This window comes from Artibeus jamaicensis, unplaced genomic scaffold (genome assembly GCF_021234435.1).
Source record: "Artibeus jamaicensis isolate MK-2021 breed Jamaican fruit bat unplaced genomic scaffold, CSHL_Jam_final contig_233, whole genome shotgun sequence".
Classification (NCBI taxonomy): Eukaryota; Metazoa; Chordata; class Mammalia; order Chiroptera; family Phyllostomidae; genus Artibeus; species Artibeus jamaicensis.
This window is the reverse complement of record NW_026521486.1, coordinates 50,722,681-50,746,673: the sequence shown is the minus strand read 5'-3', so window position 1 is coordinate 50,746,673 and position 23,993 is coordinate 50,722,681. Positions and strand designations below refer to the sequence as shown.

The window sequence follows — 23,993 nt, the reverse complement described above, 5'->3', positions numbered from 1 at the left end:
ACAAGGTGCGGGTCTACAGCTGGGGTCACCCAAGCTCACACCCCACCCAAAGGCTCAAACAGACTAGTTTGTGAGCATACTCAGGTGGAGTTTGGAGACTGCCCAGGTCCCTCGACATCCCCAAAGAGACTAACCATCTTACCCACCCTCCATCTTCCCTCTCCCATCCCTGCTAGGTGGTCCGGGCTCCATATCAAGGCCTGAAGCGGGTCATGTCAGGTCCTCCACAGGGGTGGAAAGGCAGGGACTTGGACAATTGACCCCCAAGGATGCCAAAGCAGGAGTGAGGGGAGGTGTGGGAGGCGTGGTGATGGAGCTGGGTGCCTTCATGGGGTTGTGTTTATCTGGGGCCTTCGACTGCTCTTCCTCCTCAGCAGCCACGCCGTGACAGCCAAAGACGTCCCTCTGACAGCTCCCAGGAGAGGCTGTACGGCCAGAGAGGAAGCAGCAGGTGAGACGTGGGTCCCACCCCACCCATATCCCACCCCTGGGCCACAGCCCCTGGGAGCATCCCACTTCCTCCAGGAGGCCAGTGCCCCCCAGAGGAAGGCTGCCCAGTGTTCGGGTCCCAGGGTCCTCTGCAATGCCAGCCTCAAAGCCAAGGACCAGCAATTTACTGTGACCTGTCTAAATTCAGAGGCTGACCAGAGGTCAGTGGAAGTCAGCAAGAAACAGCAGACTGAAGTTATGCAGAGGCACTTTGACGAATTGGCTGTCCAGCTTAGAAAAGTTAGGAGGTAGAACCAAGCCCCAGACAGTAGGAAGAGAGCTTCCTTCTCTACCCACTGCCCTTTCCAGCAGCCATCAAGCCCAGAGGAAGATAAGGGGAAAGGCTCGTGGCTCCAGGGGTCTGGGTTTAAACCCAGCACTGATAGCCTACATGACCTCAGACAGGCGATGAACCCCTCTGAGGTTCAGTGTCCACCACTGTAAATCAGGCTGGTGAGAATTAAAGCTTCCACCTCAAGTAGGGGTGACCAGGAGAATTAAGGAAGCTAATCCAGGTAAAGCATTTGGGACATACCTGACCTGCCAGCTGTCACCACCAGTGGGGCCCAAATGCCATTGCCTGCCCTCCCATTCACCCACAGAGTACAGGGCAGCTGGGGCGGGGGAGGGCAGGGTGCTGAGTTTGACCGAATGCCATTCAGATGCCAGGTCAGGGATACTGGGGTGAACCATGGAAGTGGGTGCCGAATGTGGCCGCAAGGGTCAGAAGTGGGCACCGGTCACCCAGAAGTGCCTCGCCAGCCCACCCCCAGCCTCAGAGCCTGGAACCAGGCCTCAGGATGGACTCATGGCCTAGGTGCAGATTCCTGTGCCTTAGTGGGTCCAAAATGTGCGCTGTGTGGGAAAGAGGTCTGGCCTGGGAGGCAGGAGGCCTGGAACGGGCAGTGTGACCCAGCAGCGGCTCCATCCCCAGGCCCAGAGAGGGCTGACATCTCTTCTATCCCTGCCTGCCTGGCTCTATCTTAAACAAACTCCTCCTCTGCTACGACCCCACCACCTGGGGCGGTGTGCCAGGTCAAGGGAGGACACACAGAGCTCGCCAGCCAGGGCGAGAGGGTCCAGGGACACCAGGCCAGGGAGGAAGAAAGAGGCAGACCCGGGAGAGCTGGTACTCCATGGGAGTGGAGGCAGGGGCCTCTGGAACTTCAGGAAGGAGGGAGGGAGTGCTTTGGGTGGGCTGAGCCTTCTCCTGCCCCATCTAGACTCTGTGGGAGCAAAGTGCTGTCTTTCTATTTTTACTTCATATTTAAAATGAAACAGGGGGAGGAGATGGAGAAGAGAAAGGAGGAATGGGAGGGGGCACAAAGGCACATTCTCATAGCCCTTGAGGCAGGGCTGCATTTGGTCACGGCTGTCTCCCCAGCCTGACTCGGCCTCCAGAAGGTGGGCACTGGTCTTAGCCACCATTTACTGAGGATTTGGTGCTAGCCTCCCTGCGTTCTCTGCACATGCCACCTCCTATGGGGTTGATGGTTTCATCCACATGTTACACATAAGCACAGAAATCAAGTAACCTGCCCGAGGCCATGCCAGTCTTAAACCCATGTCTCACTTGTCCAAAGCCAAGGGCTCTTGGCCATGACCATCTATTTCTTCTCCAGCCTCTGAGACAGTAGAATGCACATAGTAGGTGCTTAATAAATGGTAGATCAAAGGAAGGAAGGAGAGAGGAAGAGAGGGAGGAAGAAGAGAAGATAAGCCAGGGAGAATCTTGGGCAACTGGAAAATATAAAATAAAGGTGTTGTTTTCCAAAGCTAGGCTGGAACGGTGCCTGGGATGGCAACCCTATACTCAGGAAGATTTGCCTTACACTTCAGAGCTCAGGGCCTGCGCTTGCCTCATCTTTTCCAGAAGTATGTGGGCCCAGGTACGTCAGCCTCCAGGTATGCAGTGAGGTCTGCGGTGAGAGGTAAGAGGCGCGCGCCCTCTCGCTCTCTCTTCCTCCTTGTTGAATCACCCCTTCCTCTCGCAGCCTTCCCGCCCCAACCCAGCCAGCCCAAACTTGCCCCCTCCCTGAAACCAGACCCTGCTGGGTTGGGGGCCTGTGAACAGCCCCTCAGCAAGGCAGCTCCCCTGCCCGGAGGAGTGGTGCCGGGGGCGGGGCCAGAGCATCACGTCATCTAACAGGTTGGTCGGGCTGGGAGGCGTCCCGCCCTCCTGCAGCTAATGAGCACTGTACGACAGGTGTTTGCCCCTCAGTCCCCAGCCTGTCCTGCCTGCGACTGGAGCCGGCTGCCGACGCCACCCGCAAAAGTTTCCTCGCTCATCTCTGCACCCTCCGCGCCCCAGGCCCGGGGGGCCGCGGCGATGGCCTGCCGCTCCTGCGTCGTCGGCTTCAGCAGCCTTAGCAGCTGTGAGGTGACTCCAGCGGGCGGCCCCCGGCCTGGGACCTCGGAATGGGGCAGCTGCGGAGCCCCCGGGCCGGGCTTCAGCTCTCGCAGCCTCACAGGCTGCTGGTCCGCCGGCACCATCCCCAAGGTGACCGTGAACCCCAGCCTGCTGGTGCCCCTGGACCTCAAGGTGGACCCAGCCATCCAGCAGCAGAAGACCCAGGAAAAGGAGGAGATGAAGGTCCTCAATGATAAGTTTGCCTCCTTGATTGGCAAGGTAAGCAAAGATGGGAAGGGGGTCTCCGAAAACTGAGGACGGGCAGGAGGCTCTTCGGTACTTCCGGAGCATCATGCCCCGCCCCTGGGCCCAGCCAATGGGGAGCCGGCGTGGCTAACTCCGCAGGCTCGCTCGGAGCAGAGAGATGTGGAGGCAAGTCCCTGAGCCACGCTGGCGAAGGGGGAGAAAGAGTCCCCGGGATGGCCTCTGAAGGATGTCTGGATAATACTGTGCAGTGTGGCCTCGGGTGACCCTCCCCCTGGCATGGACTGGAGAGCTCTGAGTATGGCCAAAAGGATGCCCCTCCTAGGAATGGCTGGTGAAGGCATGGTCTGCAGTCCTACTCCGAAGCAGATGGACAGTGGAGATGACCTCCCAAGGGTCCACTGTCCTGTCCAGGCCTCTGGCCCTGTTTAGCCTTCCCGGAGTAAGGAGCACCAGCCGAGTCAAGGAGGCATGTGTGTAGGAGGGGGCAGGTGGGGGGCTTCCAGAAGGGACTGCAGCTGTGGAGTCAAGAGACGGGAATGCAGGCGATGGGTGCTGAGAATCAGAAAGAGCCAGCCGGCAGGCTAGCCAGCCAGACACCCCCCTGCGTGGGGGGAGTGAGTCCCCAGAATTCCGACTTCCTGGACCCGATGCCGGCGTGCTGGTCTGGGCACTCCTGTCCGCCTCCGCCCCAGGGCAAGAGCTTCCAGAGCTTTGAGGAAGTCCTGTCCACTTCCCAAACCTGCTCCTTACTTAACTCCTTCAAGAGACCTCTCCTGACCAGCCCTCAGCTCTGCACCCTCCTCCCCTGCCCAAGGAAAATAATCAAGTACTAAGAGCGGCTGTTACTTAATTGCTTATTATGTGCCAGAAACTGTGCTAGGTGCTTTGCTATTTATCTCTCTTTCCTTCAACAAGCCTAGGAAAGAAGTCACTTTATGCCCATTTTACCGATGTGAAAAAATCAACCTTCTTTCCCTCCACCCCCCGTAAACCAGAGCCCCACCCCTCTGCCCTGACTCAGTTCTTGCCTGCATCTTGCTCTCCCGGCTTCTGTGTTCCTCTGCATGTTTCCAGTGTCCCCAGGAGGGGACCGCTCCCAGAGAGGGGCAGAGGGAAGAAAGCAACACATTTTGAGCATGGCTGGCTGTCTATGGGAGCCGATCGTGCCTGGCTGTCTGTGGGAACTTTGCAGACTTGTGTCATTTAGCCTACACAGCAACGCCCCCAGAGGCTAGTTCCCCTGCCTGCACGTGAGGAGACCGCCCACCCAGAGATTGAGTGCCTTGCCCAAGGTCATCTAACCGGCAAGTCTACTGGCTGGATTTGCACTCAGGTCTGTGAGACACATGGCAGTCGTCTCTGAGATGGGGAGCGTTTCTGTCCCCCATTCACACGCCCAGGCCAGCATTCTTCCGGCTGCTGGCACCCACGCCTGCAGTGTCTGGGTGAGGGCTGTGAAGCCTCCCCTGCCCCAGTCCTGGCTGGAGGCAGAGCCTGACACTGCTGGGCCATTGGCCCTAGGAGAAGAGTCCACTGTCCTGAGGAGGCAGGTCCCTGCAGAACCACCTCCTCTCCAAAACCAGGTTAATCCCTTAAAAGGAATGCTTCGTGAGCTATATAATTTGGCTCAGATGGGTGGCTTTTTCCCTGAACACCAGGGCTGATGTTACCCAGTGCCTCTGCCATGGGGACATGAGGGTAAGTAGGCACAGGGAGGGGGCCTGAGCGGTCGGGGTCCTGTGCCCGGGGGCCAGGGCAGTGCCCTCCAAGGTCTTTAGCAGAACTGGAACCTCCCAACCCTCAAGCGTGGGCCTTGAGACAGGTGCTCTTCAGGGTAGAGGAAGAGAGCCTTGGGTGCCAGCCCTTTGGGGGACCCGATTGCTGGGCCTCTTCCTGAGGACTCTCAGCTGCCTCGTGAACTCTTTGGAGATTTGTTGGCTCAGGTCCCTCTCTCTCCCCTTATAAAGCCCACGAGGACCTGAGTGGAAGCAGGTAGCAGTTAAGAGGGTGCAACCTGGAGCCGAATGGCTGGGTTTGAGTCCTGTCTCCCACCTCTGACCAGCTGTGTAAGCTCAGGCAAACCGTTTGAACTCTGTGCCTCAGCGCAATTCCGTTTAATGGGCTTGTTACACTCAAATGGGATAAAATCATTTACTGAAAATCATTTATAAAGCATTTATCATGTACCAGGTGTGTTCATTTGTTAAATTAAAAATACCATAAATGGACCCAGCCCAGGGTGCTCTTGAACCCAGCTAGCCTCTTTCAGGAAGGAGTCTGAGAAAGGGGGGGAGGGGCCTTGCTGGAGGGAGGGGTGGAGGAGCTTTGTGGCTAGGGGTGCAGCATAGGGCTTGAAAGAGATACATGGGCCCAGGGTAAGGTAACCTAACCAGTGCAGGGGTGGGGGATCTAGGCAAAGAGAAGGGACAGTCAAGGGCCCTTCAGCTCCACATCCCCTCTGTCCCTCTGAGGCCTGGGGAGAAGTCAGAGCACCAAGGAGGAGGAAGAAGAGGAGGAGGAGAAGGGTTGGTGGGAAGACTACCAGGAGTTGGCAAGAGGCCCTGGAGCAGCACTGACTCTTCCACTCGCAGGCTGTGTTTCCCAGGGCAAACCACTTATCCTCTCTGTGGTCCACCCACCCTCCCACTCCGAGGGTGGCCCCGAGCCCACGCCAGTGTAAAGACTGGCACAGTGGCAGCCATCAGAGGAAGGGGGATGAGCAGAAGCTACAGCAGGAGAGGAGGCGGACGGAAGCTGGGAGAGGGCAACTCAACATCCAGCAGAGAGGCTGCTGTCTGGGAGGGATGGAGATGAGACAAGAGGAAGGACTACCCGAAGTCAGCCCGAGTAGGCTCTCCAGAAGGAACTGAAGGCCAGGGGGTGAAATGCCCGGAGTCAGAGAGATGGACACAATATCTTCCCCTAGGCCTGTGTGGCCCCTGGAAGTCACTGGAGCCATGCCCTGCCTATAAGCAGGAAGGCACAAACCAGTCCTTCAAGACAGAGACCTGGAGGGTCCCTGGTCAAAGCCAAACTCTGGCTGCAGGCAGGGAATTTGACAAACTCCCTCCCCTGAGGACTAGGACCTGCCTGCCCCAGGAACGCCACCCTGTATGCTCCCCTGCCTGGAGTATGGGCCCATGGGTTGGGAACCTGGGCTGCTCGGCTCCCTACAAAAAACACCTGTCCCCAACCTGGTCTGGCCCACCCAGTACCATGGAGTTGAGTCACAGGGAGTTCTGTGCTTCTGGGCCGGTAGACCAGGGGTTGCTCTGGGAGACCCCTCCTAGAATTGCCAATGTGTGACCTAAGAGCACAGAATGGGGAGGAAGGGGAATAATAGGTGAGTACTCAGCAGCCTTGGTTGGATGGTGACAACTAACTTGGCACCTCCCTAGGTCTTTGTCTGAGAGGGAGGAGCCTTTCTGCAGGGAAAGTTTTTTTTTTTTTTTGGGGGGGGTCATTGCCATTCCCAAACACTGAGACGATAGGCAGCCCCCCCAAGGGCAGCGGGGGAGGGAACTGCCCCAGATCCCCCACAGCCAGAATCCCATCTGGCTGGACTGTCAGGCCAAATGCACTCCATCTCCCAGCAGGCTAGTGCTATAGCATAGGGGATTCGAGTCAGACTGTAGGAAAGACTTCCCGGTGTACAGGGGTTTTTCTGCTGCCTATGGGTGGAGGGAGGAGTCTCACATCTCTCCTGCCACCCCACCCTCAGTGTAAACACGGGCTCCTGCTTGTCAAAACGGAGTGAAGGTGGGGCGAGCAGATACCTCCCCCCCAAAAAACACTCACACAAGTAAGACAGAAACCCTCTTGACTTCCATTCCTACTGAACCTGTTTGGCTGCAACTCTCACAGACTGCAGGCTTAGGTCAGCCTCCAGCTGAACTTACCTATGCAAATGGGAGGTGAGCCGGGGAATGACAGCCCACAGTGGCCATCATCCATCATTCCTGCTGATGTCGCCACTGGGAATGTCAAGGGGGACTTCCCAAGGGCGTCAGAGTGCCTCTGGGGACACTGGGGATGTGGGCATGGCAGAGAAAGAGAGAGGAGGGCCCACCTGGCCCCCAGACTCAGGAGGAACAGGGAATCCATGAAGGTCCAGAGTAGTCAGCCACCATAAATGGGTCTGTCTGGGAAGCTTGGCCACCAAGTGGCCGTGTGACACTGGACAAGTCCCTTGACTGCCCTGGGCCTCCGTCTCTTCTGTGAATGAAGGGGACAGACCACTTGCTCCAAAAGGCTCCTCGCCGTGATTCTGGTCTCTCAAACTGTGATGCTGGGGGCTGGCGCCAGCAGTGAGCAAGAAGAGGCCCACCTACTCACCTGTGGTCATAGGTAGGGGGAGCATCCCTGGACCAGTTATCACAGCATCCTCCTGACAGCGACAGCCTGTCTGGTCCAGAAACCAGGCCCCAGCCATCCCACAGGAGGAACCCTAATTGCCTGCCGGTGGCTGGGATGGGAGTGGAGGGTGGTAGAAGCTTGTGCTGCCGTCTGAGCAGGAGAATGTGAAGGAGGCAGAGCTTGAGAGGAGCAACGGAGCCCAGAGCCCCCCAGTCTTTGCCCTCAAGGAAACACTGGCCTAACTAGAGGCAGAAGCCAGCAAAGAAGGGCAGGTGATCCCGGGGCGCACAGCCATCCCGGCAGCCGACAGCAGATGTTGCAGCGGGTGAGAGGTTCTAAACCTAAACTCACTGGAGTCCACACCTGGCTCTACCACCTGCCAATGTTGTGACCTTGGGCAACTATTTAACCTCTCCATGCCTGGGCTACTCATCTGTAGAGTGCAGCTCATAACAATATTACACTGGGTCGTCTCAGGGGGTTAATGAGGTAAACATGTTGTTAGGCTTTTAAACAGGCCTGACACCCAGAAGGAGCCACATAATCGTCAGCTTTTATTTCTATTCCAAAGCACATCCCAGGTTCTTCTCCCAACAGCCCTCTGAGGTGGGCAGGTGATGTCATCCCCAGCTTCTATTTGGGGAAACTAAGGCTTGGCAAGGCTACGTACGGGTCCACAGTTGCTGGGAAGATTAGCATTAAGTACTAACCAGGCCCTACCCTGCTGAGTTTCCAAAGCAAGATGAGACCCGGCTTGCCGAGGGGGGTGGCAGATGGGCCTCTGACACCTCAGGTTCCCTGGGGTCCCCCACCCAAGCCCCAGGAGGGCACTAAGAGCCTGTCACTTTCACACCCTAGTTCCTCCTCCCCTTATCTAACTGGCCCCGCTCCTCCCCTGGGAAAACTCTGCTAATTGGCTCCACCCCTCTTCGATTCCCTCCTTATCTCACTATCGTTAGTTTTAACTATCAGTAGTTGGAGAAGCCCTTTGAATGTGCTGAGTGATGGCCCTGGATAGGTGCGCAGTGCAGATGAGCTGCCACTTCCCAGGGAAACCCCAGGCGGGGCTCAACGGCTGCCCTGGGGCCTCCGGGCCTGAGCCTGGGCCTCTCACAGAAGCCTTCCTGCTCCCCCAGGTACAGGCCCTGGAGCAGCGCAACCGGCTGCTGGAGACCCGCTGGAGCTTCCTGCAGAGCCAGGGCTCCACTGCCTTTGACCTTGGGCACCTCTATGAGAAGTACGAGGGCCGGCTGCAGGAGGAACTGCGCAAAGTGAGCCAAGAGCGGGGACAGCTAGAAGCCAACCTGCTGCAGGTGCTGGAGAAAGTCGAGGAGTTTCGAATCAGGTAGAGTGCACCCTACAGGGCTGTGGCAGGGACTGTGGGTGGGGACCAACCTGCACTCAGGTACAAGGTCCCGGTGTAGTCAGGCCAGAACACGAGGAAACTTCTTTAAGGAATATTTCTTTACTCCAGGTATACTTTTCGAAGACCTATTATGTGTCAGGCAATATTCTAAACTTTGAGGGGATACGGCCGTGAAACCACAGTTCTCCTACCCCCAAATAGTGACTCTTACAAGGAAGTCAGTCTTGTAGTGTCTGACAGCTTGCTGACCCCTGGGCACCACCGAAGCCACTGTCCCCTATCCCCTCGTATTGTGTCCATAAACGCTCTTGCTCTTGCCCACACGTCCCACTAGCAATGCTAGAGCAACAGCTGAGCTCCTGCTTTGGATACGGTTTGGGATTTCTCTCTTGTCTGGGCTGGAAAGGAAAGGAGCAAGTGCAGGCAGAAGCCAGAGCAGTGGGTTTGGGTAGAATAAAGAAGCAACCCTCCATGTGTGGTGCGCACTGACCTCAGTGGGATCCAGAGAGAGGAGGGAAACAGCCGCAGCCTGCAGTACGCTTTCACAACTTTGTGGGGCAAGCTGGCAGGCAGTACTGCCCAGTGGTTAAGGGCTCAGTCTTGGGTGTAGAGTGAAAGGGATTTACTATCTGCCCCACCCACCTAGCTTCGTGACAGTGGTCAAGTGACCTAACAAGGGAACCTCAGTTTCCTCCTGTGTGCAGAGGGAAGGATGGTGGCTGATACCAACCAGGGCTGGTAGGAGGAAGTCAAGAACTCAGTATGGATATAAATGGCCGCTCTTGTATCCCGTAGAAGGCTGATGTGCTCCGCACACAGTGTCGGTCTTGGCGTGGGCTTGCTGAGCTGAACTGGACAGTCTAGAAAGGCAGACCATACACTTAGATGGCTCAGAGGAGACCAGACAGTGGCCAGGGCGTCACAGACCAGGAGGCTGGACAGAGCATGGGGGCTGCTCCCCTACACCCCCTCCTCAGGGCTTGTCTCCAGCCAAGGGGAGGGGAGGGCAGGCCGTGGCTGAACCCTCTCCCCTCCTCCAGCCTTTGGGTCCTGCTTCGAACCCTGCTGAACTGGGGAGAGGCCTGCTGTCTCCAGAGCAGCCAGCAAGGCAGGACTGGAGAGTAAGCGCTGTCTGTCCAGGGGCCTGGGCTGGGACTGAGCCTGTCCGCTGCCTCTCTGTGCGACCTCCTCTGTTCAGGCCACATTCAGAGGGCATGGTCACACAGGACACTCTCCCCATTCTGGGGCCTCAGATCCTCATCTGTGGATCTGCCTGGAAACTTCCGGCCAACAGGCATGATCTGTAGCCCTGGCCCAGGCTGTTTCTCATGGCTGGGCCCCTCTCTGACCTGGGGCCACTCTACCCCAGCCCTGCCCTCCCAGGTCCTAGGGAAACACATAGGGAATCTGATTACCCATCTGACCACAGTGAGGGCCATGGTGTTAGTGTACCAGAATCTGTTACGATATCATCGCACTGATATCTCGCAGGCCTTTGGCCCTCTGAGGATCAGAAGATGACAGAGCAAGGGGGAGGCCCTGGATCATACTTCTATGGGGAAGGAAACACAGTCCCAGAGAGGGCAGGGGCTTGTCCTCAGTCACAGAGCCATGCGTGCTGAAACCCATCCCTAATCTCTGTCATCCAGGGAGAGAGGCTGCTCCCATGAGCCCGGCCAGATCATATCCATGGAGATACTTTGTACCTGGAAGTTCTGTACAAACACTACTTGTTCTAATCTGGCTCGGCCCCCTCATTTGGCCTGCTGCCTTGTTCCAACTGCCGCCTGATTTGACTACTTAGGCTCAGAGCTTCCCTTCCTCTCTCTGGTAGGGAACCCACCTGAGTTGGAGGAAGCCCAGGCTGGAGGGCTTCTGGGTCTGCAGGCCAGAGCCTGAAAAGCAGCAGCCTGGCTGTGCAAAGCCTGGGGGCCCCGGGAGCCAAGAGGCACCAGGCCAAGCCCTGAGGGGGAGGGGTGTGCCCTGCCTCTCTGAGGCCGATGAGATCAGCTTTGCTCGCTCATAGAAATAAACAAGTCAGGGAGAGGGGGTGCTGTGGGTGTGAAGAGCTGCAAAGGGCTGAGAACGGGTTTGGGAGCTGTCAGCTCTCAGAAGATTGGGAGTGAAATTCGGGATGTGGCATCACCTAAGCCTCTGTAAGGATGGAGACTTCCCAAACCTTTGATGTAGCCAGGACCCCAAGCAGCAGCTAGCCAACCCGTCCGTTTACTGAGAATGAAGCAGAAGCCCAGCCAGGGGGAACAGCTTGCCCAAGGCCACAGCAAGCTACTCAGGTACACTGCACACAGTTGTGCAAGCTGTTCACTGCACAGGTTGAGGGGGTGGACTGGGGCTGGAATCCCATGGAGTCAAAGAGAAGGGAGCAGGGCAGGCTGCACAGAAGGATGAGAAAGGCGGTAAGGGGTAAGGAGGAGTCTCGCACCTCAGAGGGACCCCAACTGGGCGGCTCTGCCAAGGGTCCTGCCCCCAGACTGGCCAAACTCCGCCACCAGAGGGGTGGGAGCAGAAGGGAGACATTTGACCACCGGGCTTGTGTGGGAAGGGCCAGTCAGTGAGGAGCTTCTTAGACTGGGGGGTCCTCAGACCCCTGTGCCCAGGGCAGGGCATTCCTCAGAGGACCCCACAATCCAGAGGGAAGCCCATTCAAAGCAGCCTAGTCCCGAGGGTCCTGAAGGATGTGCAGAAAACCACCCACACACTCTCTCTCTGCAGTGACGCCTCCCACGGTTCCGCTCCAATGATGCTGGAGCGGAAGCACTGCGGGCCAGGCCTGGAGTTGGAGCTTAGGCGATAACAGTGGCAGTAGGTTTAGGGGGTGCCAGGCACAGTTGTGAGCACTTCATGTGTTTACTTAGTTCACCCTCACGACATCACTTACTACGACTGAGCTACACATAATTGCTTATCCAGCGTCACACAGCTGGTTAGCAAGGAAGCAGGACTGCAACCCAGCTAGCCTGGATCTGAGGCCCATGCATAACCAGCACACCCACGAGCCTCAGGCCCTTCACCGGGCCTCCATTTCCTCACCTGTGAAATGGCACCAATAGGGCCTGCCTGGACGGGGGCCCTGAAGGTCACGGGAGCCAGTGCAGGTAAAGCCTCCTGGACATTTTGTTTGCTCTGGAAAGTTCTAGACTGCAGGACAGTCTCCCTAGCCCAGCCCTTCACCCTGCCACCGTCACCTGTACCCTCAGAGCCCCTGGCAGACTTTTAGAAGCCAAGGCAGTGAGTGACAAGAGAGAGTGCACACTCAGCACACTGAGTTTCAGAGACCCGAGCGCCCTGCGGGCTGGTGCCCCGGATCTGCTCCCCTTGGCTCCTTGGGAAGGCAGGCAGAAGAGAAGGCCTGAGGGGTGGCGGGTCCAGCCAGGGGATGTGGGCGAAGGTGACGCTGCCCTGCTGCGAGGTCAGGGACTGGGGCAGGCAGGCGGCTATAATTAGAGCCGCCAGTGATTCAGGTGTCCCCTGGAGAGGAGGGAAGGAGACAGGGAACCACAGAATCCCTGCACCCGCTGAGGCAGGCAAGGCCAAGGCGTTGGCCTTGGGGGGGGAGTCAGTGGCTGGTGGACACCCACCTGCTGGGCCAAGATGTATGTCTTGACTAGAGGAAGGTGAGGTCAGGGGCCTAGGGGTCCCATCTCCCACCCAAAATAGTGTCCTTGTTCCAAACAGGAAGTGGACCTGAAGAAGGAAAAAGCACATCTGAGAAGAGGGGGGACCCACCTCAATTGAGTACTGACTGCCCACGTCTATCATTGCATCAGGAGTGGACACACATGCACGCACATGCGCACACATGCACACACACACACAGGCACGTGCCTGGTAGCCCAGAGAGTCAAGGAAGGAGGTGTGGAGTTATCCGCCCAACCAAAACCACACTGCGGGTCCATCTGATTGTGAAGTCCACACTCTTCCTGTCCTCCCGGTGGAGGGAACTCGAGGGAACCGGGTACTACCATCTGGTAGAGGGGAGAAGGGTGGGGCTGCAGGGAGGGTAGAGGTGGGAGAGGCTGAGGGTAAGCAGGATGCTCAGTGCAGACCTGACCAAAGACACCGTTGGTTAGAAACCGAGACACCCTGGGGGAGGAGGGAACAAACTGTCAGGGTAAAAAGGCTACACAATCAGGAGTGGCTTCCTGGAGGAGGTAGATATGGAGCAGGGCCAGCAAGGGGACAGACGCCACGGGGAGAGCACGGGCTGATGGTCAGGAAGGAGAACGGTTTTGCCTGCTTCCCCGGAGCCAACACCAGGGTGTCATGGGGGAGAAGGGACGTGTCATAGAAGAAGAGGGGCTCCATCCACCTGAAGGAAGAATCACTTTTTTCTAATTGTCACAAGGCACCAAATGGGACAGCAGAAGCCCTAAGTCCCACCCAAGGGGTTAACCAAACCCCAAGCTCCCACCACATCAGCTGAGCAGCCTCTCTCTCTGTCTCCCCCACCCGCCTCACCTCCCAGGTATGAAGATGAGATCTCCAAGCGCACAGACATGGAGTTTACCTTCGTCCAGCTGAAGAAGGTAGCCTGCCCCGCCCGCCCCAGGGGCCCTTCTTCACGGACCCTCTGCCTGCTTTCCCTCAGGACCCCCAGGCAACGCCCTCAGAGGCTTGGGTCCCAGGACCACAGAGAGATACCTGTCCCCACCCTGCTCCCCATCCCAGGCTCTGAGCCAGCCCTCCTCTGGGAACCACCCCAATCTCACCCAGGAAGCAAAGGCCCCCACCTCGCTCCTGTCCTGGGACCCCTCCACTCCCCCTCCCTTCACTCACAACTGCTCCCACCCCCAGGACCTGGACGTAGAGTGTCTTCGACGGACCGAACTGGAGACCAAGTTGAAAAGTCTGCAGAGCTTCGTGGAGCTGATGAAAACCGTCTATGAGCAGGTGAGAAGGCAGGGCCAGTGTCCTGCCCGGCCAAGAGCTGACTGGCCCTGGCCAAGGGGCGCAGGGAGGGCAGGAGGTCCAGTGGGGTGTGGAACCTTCACAGGCACTGTTTCTGGTCACAGTTGTGATGATTTCCTAAACCACAGCCTACATTGCTGCCAATAACCCAACATGTCCCCTCGTCACTTACTGAACAGAGCATGGGCAGGTAGGTTCTAAAAAGGCCTTCTCTCGGGGAACCCATGCCTCCTTTGTGCTGAAGTGCAGAGGCACGTGGGGGACCAGGTGCATCTGGACCAGGGTCAGGAGGTGGCCTCAGAGCGGGGGACCAGGGGACCCTGCACAGCCATTCCTATTGAACTAAACTCTGTGCCTGCCATTGCAGATGCCCTCAGTTCCAGCTCTGACGGCCAGGCACTTCTCCCTTCCCTGTTTGGGGCCAAGGCAGGGAAGACCTGCAGTCAGATTCTCTGACTCCCAGGAAAAACTAGCTTCTACCAAACAAAAACGACTGAGTAAATGCAGACAGAGGAGTCTCCAGGCACATTCTCGTCTGTCCCTAAGCCGCGGCGGACCGCAGCGGGACTGTAGCCCAGCGGGGCCCAGCACACCACCAGTGCAGTCAGCGGATGGGCCCTGCCGCCCACCGCTCCTCCCCTCCCCTCTGCCTCCTGGGCATCCTTTGGGACGTGTGTTCTCCTCCTCCTGTTTCAAGAGTGAGGAGGTATAGGGGTGATGCTTTAATTCAGCCATGAGTAGGTGGCACCATGTTGGGGATGACAGGACTCGGCAGCTTGTATACTGCAGACTGCACTGGCCCGTGTGGCTGGGTTGGAGCATCGTCCCATAGACTGGAGTGTTGTGGGTTAGATTCCTGTCAGGGCGCATACGAGAAGGCAATCAAGTCGATGTCTGTGTGTCTGTCTCTCTCTCCTCATTCCCCTCTCTCTAAAAGCAGTGAAAAAATGTCCTCAGGTGAGGATAAAAAAATTACATACTACTCTAGGCCCTGGCCAGGTAGCTCAGTTAGTTAGATCATCCCAATCAACACACCAAGGGTACAGATTCAATCCCCAGTCAGGGCACATACAAGAATCAACCAGTGAACGCATCAACAAGTGGAACAACAAATCAATGTTGCTCTCCCTCCCTCCCTCTCTCTCGCTAAAAATCAATTTTAAAATTTCAATGTAAGTGAGAAAATTATAAACATTCAGGGGGAATACTGCAAACCGCTGGTGCTGAGCTATGGCAATGCAGCTGAGGTCAGAGCGGAGATGGAAGTTACCACCGCAATCAAAAAGTTCTGCTAAAATGGCTCTAGCAGCTGCTGACCACGTCTTCGTGGCCTTGTTCTGAGCAGAGGGAGATCAGGCATCAGGGCCGCCCCGGGCCGCACTTCCGTCCAGCAGGCTCCATCCCTAGCAGGACTTCCGGGAGCCTCGGACCTCTTTTGGCCATGGGAGGCTGCAGCCATGCTGAGGAGCTGCTCGTCCCTGGCAGAGCCCCCCGCGGCCAGGCCAAGCCCTCTGTGGCACCACTGATTGGCTTAGGAAGTGGGTTAAAGGTCCCTCCACCCAAATTCATTGTGGGTGCAGCCCAGGCAGACACCAGCAGGACCACCGTTTCCGAAGCTGCCCTCCACTCTGCTCGCCCACGTCTCAGTGAGCTCAGAGCCCGAACTCTGAGCCAGGAGAGCGGCCCTACAAGTAAGGAGATAGAACTAGGGGAAGGCCGGCATCACCAGCCACACACCTGAGCCCTGCCTTAGTCACAGCCACGAACTTCTCAGCTCCTGCTCCATTTAGACTTTGCAGCCCTTGAACCCAAGTCCTGACTCTAGCTTTTTTGCTATTTCTGTGACTCTGGGCAAATTATTTCTCCACTCTGCACCTCAGCTTCCTCTCCTAATAGTAGCAGGCTCCTAGAGCCAGGATGAAGACTAAACCTACTCATCCATTTAACAAACGTTGACTACATGCCTGCTAGTGCCAGGCGCTGTTCTCACAGCAAGTGAGCAAGACGGCGGTGACCCCTGCTTCCAGGGGTACAGCTTAGCTAAGGCGACGACGGATCATAAGCAGCCAAAGAAGCATCTGAGCAAGATTATTTTGGAGGGTGAAAAGTGCTGGGCTGCAAAGAAACCGGGCGATGCAGTTGTGCTGGAGGGAGGGGGAAGCTTTAGACCCCGAGGTCAGGGGCCGCCTCGGGGGAGGTACAAGTGAGAGAAGACCCAAGCTGGGAAGATCCAGTGGAGAGCTGAGGGGCTCCGGGCAGGAGGAAGAGCTGTGCGAAGCACCTGAGGCAGAAGTGAGTTTGGTGATGAAAAGGAAAGAAAGAAGCAGCCAGGGCTGGGGCAGGGCTGGCAGGGGCCATGTGAGGCCTTGACCCTGAGCCGGGCTTTGGACCTTATTCTAAGTGTGATGGGCAGCCCTGGCCAGTGCGGGGAGGGGTGCTGTCAAGGCAGTGAAGAGTTTGGCTTGTGGTCCTAGAAGATGACTGTGGAGAAGGGAGTGCTCAGGGCCTGCTCAGGGCCTTAGAGCAGTTACTGTTATGGGTAAGGTGCAAGTCGGCATTAGGACGCGAGGGCTGTGTTCCTGTCCACGCGCCACCACAGACGGGGAAGGCAGCACTGACTCTGCTGAAGAGATTCCGCATGCCAGCAGGTCTCCGAGCCAGCACTAGTAGAAACATGATGTGAGCCACATATATCATATATTTTAAGTAACTTTCTACATGCTTATATGATTCAACAATACATAATTTTCTCTAGTGGCCACATTTTTTGATGAAAGAAACAGGGAAAATTCATTTTAATAACCATTTTTATTTAACCCAATATATCTAAAATATGAGTATATACTCATATGAGTATATGAGCATATGTAATCAATATTTAAAAATTAAGGGGATCTTTTATATTCTTTTTTCTCCTACTAAGTCTTCGAAACCCCATGCATGTTTTACACTCAGCCCGTCTCAGCCCTGACCAGCTTCCCTTCAGGTTCTCGAGATCACACATGGCTAGTGGCTGCCACGCCAGACAGGGGCCGGCCAGGCCACCGCAGGTGGGGGAAAACACGACAGACGTGAGTAGCACCAGGAGGGCTGGACGCTCTGGTTTCAACTCTGGAGCAGACACCAGGTCAACAAAGCATGGGCTACTCCTGTGTGGGCCCACCTCCATGTCCAGGAAACAGCCTTCTCCTCTCCTCCAAAACACACACATACACACAGGCAGAAATAAGGCCTGAAAGCCTTTCCCAGGAGCCACAGGCCATGGGTTGCTTGGAGCCTCATCTACACGCTGCAGCCTCCTGGGCAATTCCCCTGCCCCTCACTCACCTCCAGGGACACAAGCTGGTGACAGAAGCGTAAGCTGGCAGAGGCTGGCATTCTCCTTCAGCTTCCAAGATGCATTCCAGCTACTGAATGCACTTGGGGCCTGGCTGCAGCCGGCCGGAACGCCGCCTGCCCCACCCACAAACTCTGGTTCCAGGGAGATTAGCTGCAAAATCTGAGGACAACCCCCTGCAGCCAGGCACACCTCCTGGGATGCAGATTGCTGCAGAGAGGACTGCCTCATGGAAGCTGCTCTGGCACCTGTCTCATGTCACTTGGGGAGTCTCCTCCAGGGGTAGGCAGTGCTGCCCCTGGACACTTCCCCTCAGCTCTATCACCTGCACAAGCTACAAAAGTAACCCAGCTACTGTTTATCGAGAGCCTACTATATCCCCAGCACCCTGCTAATAAGTGCTTTGCAGGCATAATCTCATTTAATCCGAACAGCGCTGTGAAGCAGGGATAATGATTAAGAGAGACATGGTCATTAGAGCAGCTTGGATTTGAACCCTGACTCAGTAATTACGTGAACTCGAGGTTCTTTTCTCACTCCGTGCCTCAGTTTCCCCCTCTATATATAGCACAGGGAAAATAATAACACTTAGCTCACTGATCCGTTGTGAGGATTTATTGTGTTGCTCTAACCCAAAGCCCTTAGAACCGTGTCTGGCAGGTGGTAAGTATTTGTAAACCTTAGCTGTTTTCAGTTCTGTAATTATGCCCATTTTACAGATGAAAAAACATGGCTCAGTGAGGCTTGAAAACTTGGCCAGGGTTATCCAGCTTATAAGACATGGTAGTACCAGAGCCCAGGGCCATTACTACATTTTACCGAGCAGCACTAGGTGACCCCTCAGAGTCACCGTCTACAATGACCTGGGGGCCACAAGGAGGGTGGCACCCATGTGGCAGCCTCCTTGGTGACCTCCCCTGAGGCTCTGGTTTCCCCAGAGAAGCTCTAAACTGTACTTCAGCTTAATTCTTGCCCATCGCATGGGGACACTTCCACGCCACACAGGGCAGTGCTGTTACGGCCCAGGGGCTGGCACGTCTGAGAGGGTCTGCAGGCGTTCTATACCCTCCGTTGCCTGCTCTGTTTACCGAGCTCCTGCTACCCTGCCTCCTTCCAGAAAGGCTCTTTGGCTGCTCTGCCAGTCGTCTTGCCGATCTTTTCACCCTGGTGGGAAGCTTTCCTTCAGAGTGTTCTGAGTGTCCCAGGCTTTTCCTGAACTGTAAGGAACGCCACCCCCAAGGCCTGGGCTAGCAAGGCCAACAGAGGGCTTTATCTAGAATTCTGCATGCCTGGCGTGCTGACCAAGGAGGCCCCAGAGCTCCGTCCCTGAGACTGGCCACAGCCAAGCAGCTCTGGCCAGGAGATCAGTGCCATATGGGAAATGTCGACCTCCATCAGTAACCAGGGGCCGGCACAGGTGGGGCGTGAGCCCGCGGGCACCGCTAACCTTATTCTGACACCGGCCCAGCCCTCCCTTGCTTTTGCCCAGCGATCTCTGTTCATTTGAAGATCAACCAAAACCCCTTGTCAGGAGATCCCCGAGGGTCAGCTGGCCCCTGAGCTCAGGGTCCTGCCAGCTTCAGGGTGGAGACAGGGTGCTCCCAGAGGAGCTGCTGGCTGCTGCCACTGCCCACTTCCCCTTCCAGGAGCCCATCCTGGTCAGCAGCGATGCTACTGGGCAGGGCTTGGGCAGCGAGCAGGCAGGGGGAGGGTGGCTTCCCTCAGCTGGCCTCCACAGCTGCCCACAAGGCTCTAGCTGACCCAGGCCCTATGGCTACAGGGCTACAAGCTGCAGGTGAGAAGTACCCCCGTCGGCAGGTAGACTCCCAAGGCTCGGCTAGTCCCTCTGAGCACAAAGAGGGTGTGAGTGGGGTGGCGAGCTGCCTCCCCAGAGCCTGGGCGGCAGGTGTGGCGGGGCGGCTGTCATGCTTTGATCGTCTCTCCTGAAAGAGGAGCTCACCCTCCACTCACCCCGGGAATGAAAGAACTATGGGGGTCTCACCCCCACCAGCCCTGAGCCCTCCACATCTGTGCCCGGCCAGGAGCTGAAAGACCTGGTGGCCCAAGTGAAGGACGTGTCGGTGACTGTGGGCATGGACAGACGCTGCCACATCAACCTGAGCGGCATCGTGGAGGAGGTGAAGGCCCAGTACGATGCCATCGCAGCTCGCAGCCTGGAGGAGGCCGAGGAGTACTCCCGGAGGCAGGTTCGTGGCTGAGCACACAGGGTGGGGCGCAGCAGTCAGGACCGGAGGGGCCGCACTACTGATGGCTGGGGTCCCCTTCAAATGTGTGGAGATACTGGAAAGGGGAATGGGGCGGCACAGGGGCGGGCAACCACAGTGGTCGGTTCACAGACAGATTGGGAGCATTCGAGAGCTCAGTGTGGTTCTGGGCCCCGAGGGTGACGCGGGCTGGGAAAGCCCCTGGTCTGTACCCTCCAGGAGCTCAGGACGGGGCTGCCTCCCAGCAATGCTAGGCCGGGTGTGAGCACAGCTTGGGGGGCTCAGTCTGGGGCTCCAGTAGGAGGATGGGGTGGGGTCAGGAGAGGGGGTTAGAAGGGGAGGCTGCCCTGCGGTGGTGGCTGCAGAGGAAGGGGGCTGAGGATGGGAGAAAAAGGAGCAACAAGGGGCCAGAAACAGGAGGTGCCCGGAGGGACACAGTGAACAGCCCTGACCACCCTCCTCCACGCCCTGCAGCTGGAGGAGCGGGCCGCCTGCTCAGCCCAGTTTGGGAACAGCCTCCAGAGCAGCCGCAGCGAGATCTCTGACCTCAATGTGCGCATCCAGAAGCTCCGGTCCCAGATCCTCTCCGTCAAGAGCCACGTGAGTTCTGGAGAACCACCTGTGGGGGAGCAGGGAAGAACAGAGACACACAATTGTCTGTCTGTCCATTTCTCTCTCTCTCTCTCTCACACACACACACACACACACACACATGCTGAATACATGCAAGAGGAAGCCCCTGACTAAGTGACCTGGGCAGGTCACTTAGCACCTCTGTGCCTCAGTTTCCTCACCTGTCCTCCCAAGATGGCTATGAGAATCACATGAGCTTGCTCTGTAAACTGGCCAGGGCTGTTGGAATGGTAGAGAGCCCCACACACACACCCAGAGCCCACTGCCTCTTGCCAGCTCTACAGAGAGAAGGGAGCGGAGGCCTAAGCTCCAGGTTCCAGCCAGGTGAGCTTTCAGAGCAAGTGCTGCCCCGTAAGGACGGCCGAGACAGGCTCCTCTGGTGACCTGGGGTACTTTCCTCTTTGGTGGCTTTTGTAAAGTGTCTCCTCAGATCTTTCTGACCTTCCTCTTGCTTCATTGCAACCCACCAGCACACTCCACCAGCACACCCAGGAATGGGTTCCTTAGCCTCTCTCCCCACACACACCCCTGCCAAGAACAGAGGTGGGCTCCGTCCTGGCCCGGGCCCTCTCTCTTCATCCCACCCCTGCTTGCTGACCCCTTCCCTCTGTCCTCCTGGCTGCAGTGCCTGAAACTGGAGGAGAACATCAAGGAAGTCGAGGAGCAGGGTGAGCTGGCCTTCCAGGACGCCAAGGCCAAGCTGGCCCAGCTGGAGGAGGCCCTGCAGCAGGCCAAGAAGGACATGGCAAGGCAGCTGCGCGAGTACCAGGAGCTCATGAACACTAAGCTGGCCCTGGACATTGAGATCGCCACCTACCGCAAGCTGGTGGAGGGCGAGGAGATCAGGTGAGGGGTGGAGACAGCAGGGTGGAGCTGGGGGAGAGGGAGAACTGAGAACCAGCCCCACACCAAGCCGGCACCACCCCCAGCATGACACCATGAGCCTGGCAGGCCTGGGCTCACGTCCTGGCTCAGTTACTTACAAACTGGGACCTTGACCCAGCTCCTTAAATTCTCAGTTTTTCTACCTGGAAAGTAGGCTCATCATAAACATGCACCACCTGGGGTGGAGAGGGTTAATATGATTCTGCATGCAAATACCTATCTCAAATAAGTGCGCAGTAAATGTTAGCCATTTATACAGGGGAGAGGAGACGGGCCAAGAGGACAAGCTGGCTAGCCAGGGTCACACAGCAAGGCAGCCCCGAGCTGGCATGATAACCAAGAATTGCCCTCTACCTGCCAGTCCCCAGGTCCCCAATCCCAGGGGAATGTAAGCCTTCACACCCCACCATTTGCCTCCTTTCCCAGGATGGACATGCCTTCAGCCACCATGGTCAGCACTGTGCAGTCCAGATCCAGAGCTGGTGAGTCTACTTGCCCACGGTGGGGAGGGAGACAGGGTATGGGGACCATGGCCCTAAAGGCATCATTTTAAGTGGCTCCCAAACCTCCAGCCCCTTCCCTCCCCCACCCCTTATGTTCCCTGTAGCTTCCTCCAAGTCCCGCCTTGCAAGAGCTCCCTCCAGGAAGAAGAAGAGCAGCAGAGGCCCCGTGATCAAAATCACCGAAATGTCAGAGAAGTTCCTCATGCAAGAGTCAGAGGCCTCGGAGTAAGGCAGCTGGACCCCAGGAGTCCCAGACCACTCCGCTGCAGCAAGAGAGTCTTAAGCTAGACTCAAGAAGGCAGTTTGGAGCCTCCTGGTTGGGAGAGGAGGCAAACCTGATTCTGAACTGAGAAGAGCTCACAGCAATGAGCGTTTTCTCGTGGGTGCCAGGAGTGGGACAAAACTGTCGCCAGCTACTCAAAGTCACTCCGCTCCATATCAGTATCTCATAGTCCCACACTTCCAACCTTCTGGCCAGATGTTTCCTGACTGGATTAACTGGAAGTGGGGTCAGTTTTATCTCCACCTTCTCGCCCCTCTGAGACTCCTCCTCAACAGAGGGCTCTGACCAAGGTCCCTTTGACCCTTCTGCCCAACCCTTTTCCTAAACTCACATCTCAAGCCTTGCCTTGCCTCAGCCTCTGTACTTCACCCAGCCCCAGCCATGGACCGGGCACTGATGAGGACTGCTTCCCCCCACCTCCATGTCTGGAGGTCCTGGTGGGGGCTGGGTGCTGGGTGCCCCTGGTTTTCCTGTACCAGCTGGGCTCCCCAGAGACCTGACAGTATTAGGGAGTAAGAGAAGGAGGCACCCTGGGTGTTTTGGACCTGAGCTTGAACCTCTGAGATCGGCCCAAACACACCTGTGCCTCTTCTTTCCTCCTGTGGGGTCCTCCAAGTAGGTCACAGTCAGAAATGGACAGGCTGCCCAGGCAGCTCCCAGCACCTTCTCCAGAAGCTATTCTTGCCGTGATGAGCTTCCTGGGAGAAGGCTGGACGGCAGCCTGAGACCAAGCAGGAGAACCAGATCCTCCCTACCCCTCCCCTCCCTGCCATCCTGGGGCTCACTACCCTGCCTGGGATCTCAGCTCTCTGCACCCCCTTGCCCCACCCAGGCGTTTCTCAGCCTGAAACCTGACTTTGCTGTACCAGGTCCCTAACCCCACCCCTGCCATGAAACCCTGGGCTCATTTCCCATGAATCCCTTCCCCCCATCAGGCCAAAAGCCTGGCCCTGCCCTCTCCTGCATTCATCAAGGAGCCCAAGCACACCCTATACCTGTGGGGTTAGAGCTCCTCCTTCTCTGCCCCCTCCGCCCATCTCCCTCCGTGCCCAGTCTCCTGCCTCCAGCAGCACCATGATGAAGGCACAGTCCAGGAAGGTCTGGGAGATTCTGAGCCCTTGAGGTCAGGCTGGGGAGCCGCAGTAACAACCAAAGACAGAGTCTGCATCCAACAAGATTTGGGGCTGGGAGGAGTGCTCCTCTTTCTTTCCTCTTGGCTCTCACCTTTGGCGATTCCTCTAGCCTCCTACTCCACAAGCCACCTCCTCTCTTTCCCTCTCTTCTCCTTAGGTCCTCTCCTCCTGTAGCCCCAGTCTTTTGATTGATTCATCTCCTTTTCCCAGGGACCTTGGCTCCTCCCAGGGCTCAAGGTCCTCCAGGCCTCTGGGGGGCGCTGAAGGGCTACTAACACTCTCAGGCTGGAGGGAACTCAGACATATACTCATCCCTGAAGTTCCCAAAGGGAGCTGATTGCTGCTTTTTCTCTGCCTATTTATTGGTTTCTAAGGGAGCAAATCCACAATGGGGATACAATATATATAAAATATATTTTTTCATAACTTATGTGGCTTTTAACTTATTGCTTCCCTTCCTGTCTCTGTATAATCAGTGCTATACACTATTTGAATCGATAACACATATCCCAGCCACCCCACCCAACTGGCTGACTACCTTGGGGCAAAGCCCCTTTCTCCCTGCCAAGGGGTGAATAAAATACTGAGATTTGTTCATGAACAAAGCTGTGTGTCTATTTTTATCTCTCCTCTTGGGATCAATCAGTCACTGGTCAGACAGGTTGACCACAGGACTCTGGGAGTTCTCCAGTTATGGGGAAAGAGGTCCAGGGACCTAGTTACAACTTCAGACCAATGCAATTTGGACATGAAAGATCACCCACCCCACCATCCTATGAAAGTGTTGACCTGCGTTCCCAGTGCCTCCCGACCCACCTAGACAGCACGTGGCCGCCTTAGCAAGCCTGTCAACCCAGGATTCCTCCTGGCAATGGCGGGTTCCTTCTCCAGCAGAACTGTGGGGGTTGGCACAGCCCAGAATATATTTTGATGGGTGCAGGCCCAATCCTGCCAAGTCAAATGCTAGATCAACAAAGAAGGATTGAGGACCTTCTCGGAGCCCAGCCCTGGGCCAGCATACCTACAATCGTTCCCCACTCCTCTACCTCAGGAAGCTGACAGACAGCTTGAGAGAGAAGCTAACTACTCAAGACAGCCATTCTGGACTTCCTGGTCAGGTGAAGAAGGTCAGAGAAGAGAGGGACTTATGCAGGGAAGCTGAGAATCAGAGCAGGCTTCCTGGAGGAAGTAGGGCTTTTAAGTGAGTGTGAAGAAGCTAGAGATGGTGAAAGAAGAG

At 56.7% G+C, this 23,993-nt stretch overlaps 1 protein-coding gene across 2 annotated transcripts; it reads left to right on the top strand.

Annotated features, from left to right (window-relative positions):
* Positions 1 to 2,676: 2,676 nt before the first annotated feature.
* On the top strand, positions 2,677 to 23,337 carry KRT80 (keratin 80). 2 transcript variants are annotated; one of them, XM_037137469.2, is made up of 9 exons: positions 2,677 to 3,118; positions 8,599 to 8,807; positions 13,315 to 13,375; positions 13,644 to 13,739; positions 19,137 to 19,301; positions 19,794 to 19,919; positions 20,578 to 20,798; positions 21,264 to 21,319; positions 21,445 to 23,337. In XM_037137469.2, the coding sequence occupies exons 1-9, from the start codon at positions 2,678 to 2,680 to the stop codon at positions 21,567 to 21,569; spliced, it is 1,500 nt and encodes a 499-aa protein (XP_036993364.2). In that variant the 5' UTR covers position 2,677; the 3' UTR covers positions 21,570 to 23,337. The 2 variants fall into 2 exon arrangements, with proteins under 2 accessions (XP_036993364.2, XP_036993374.2); XM_037137479.2 differs by having other exon boundaries at positions 2,708 to 3,118; positions 21,410 to 21,534.
* The last annotated feature ends 656 nt before the right edge of the window (positions 23,338 to 23,993 follow it).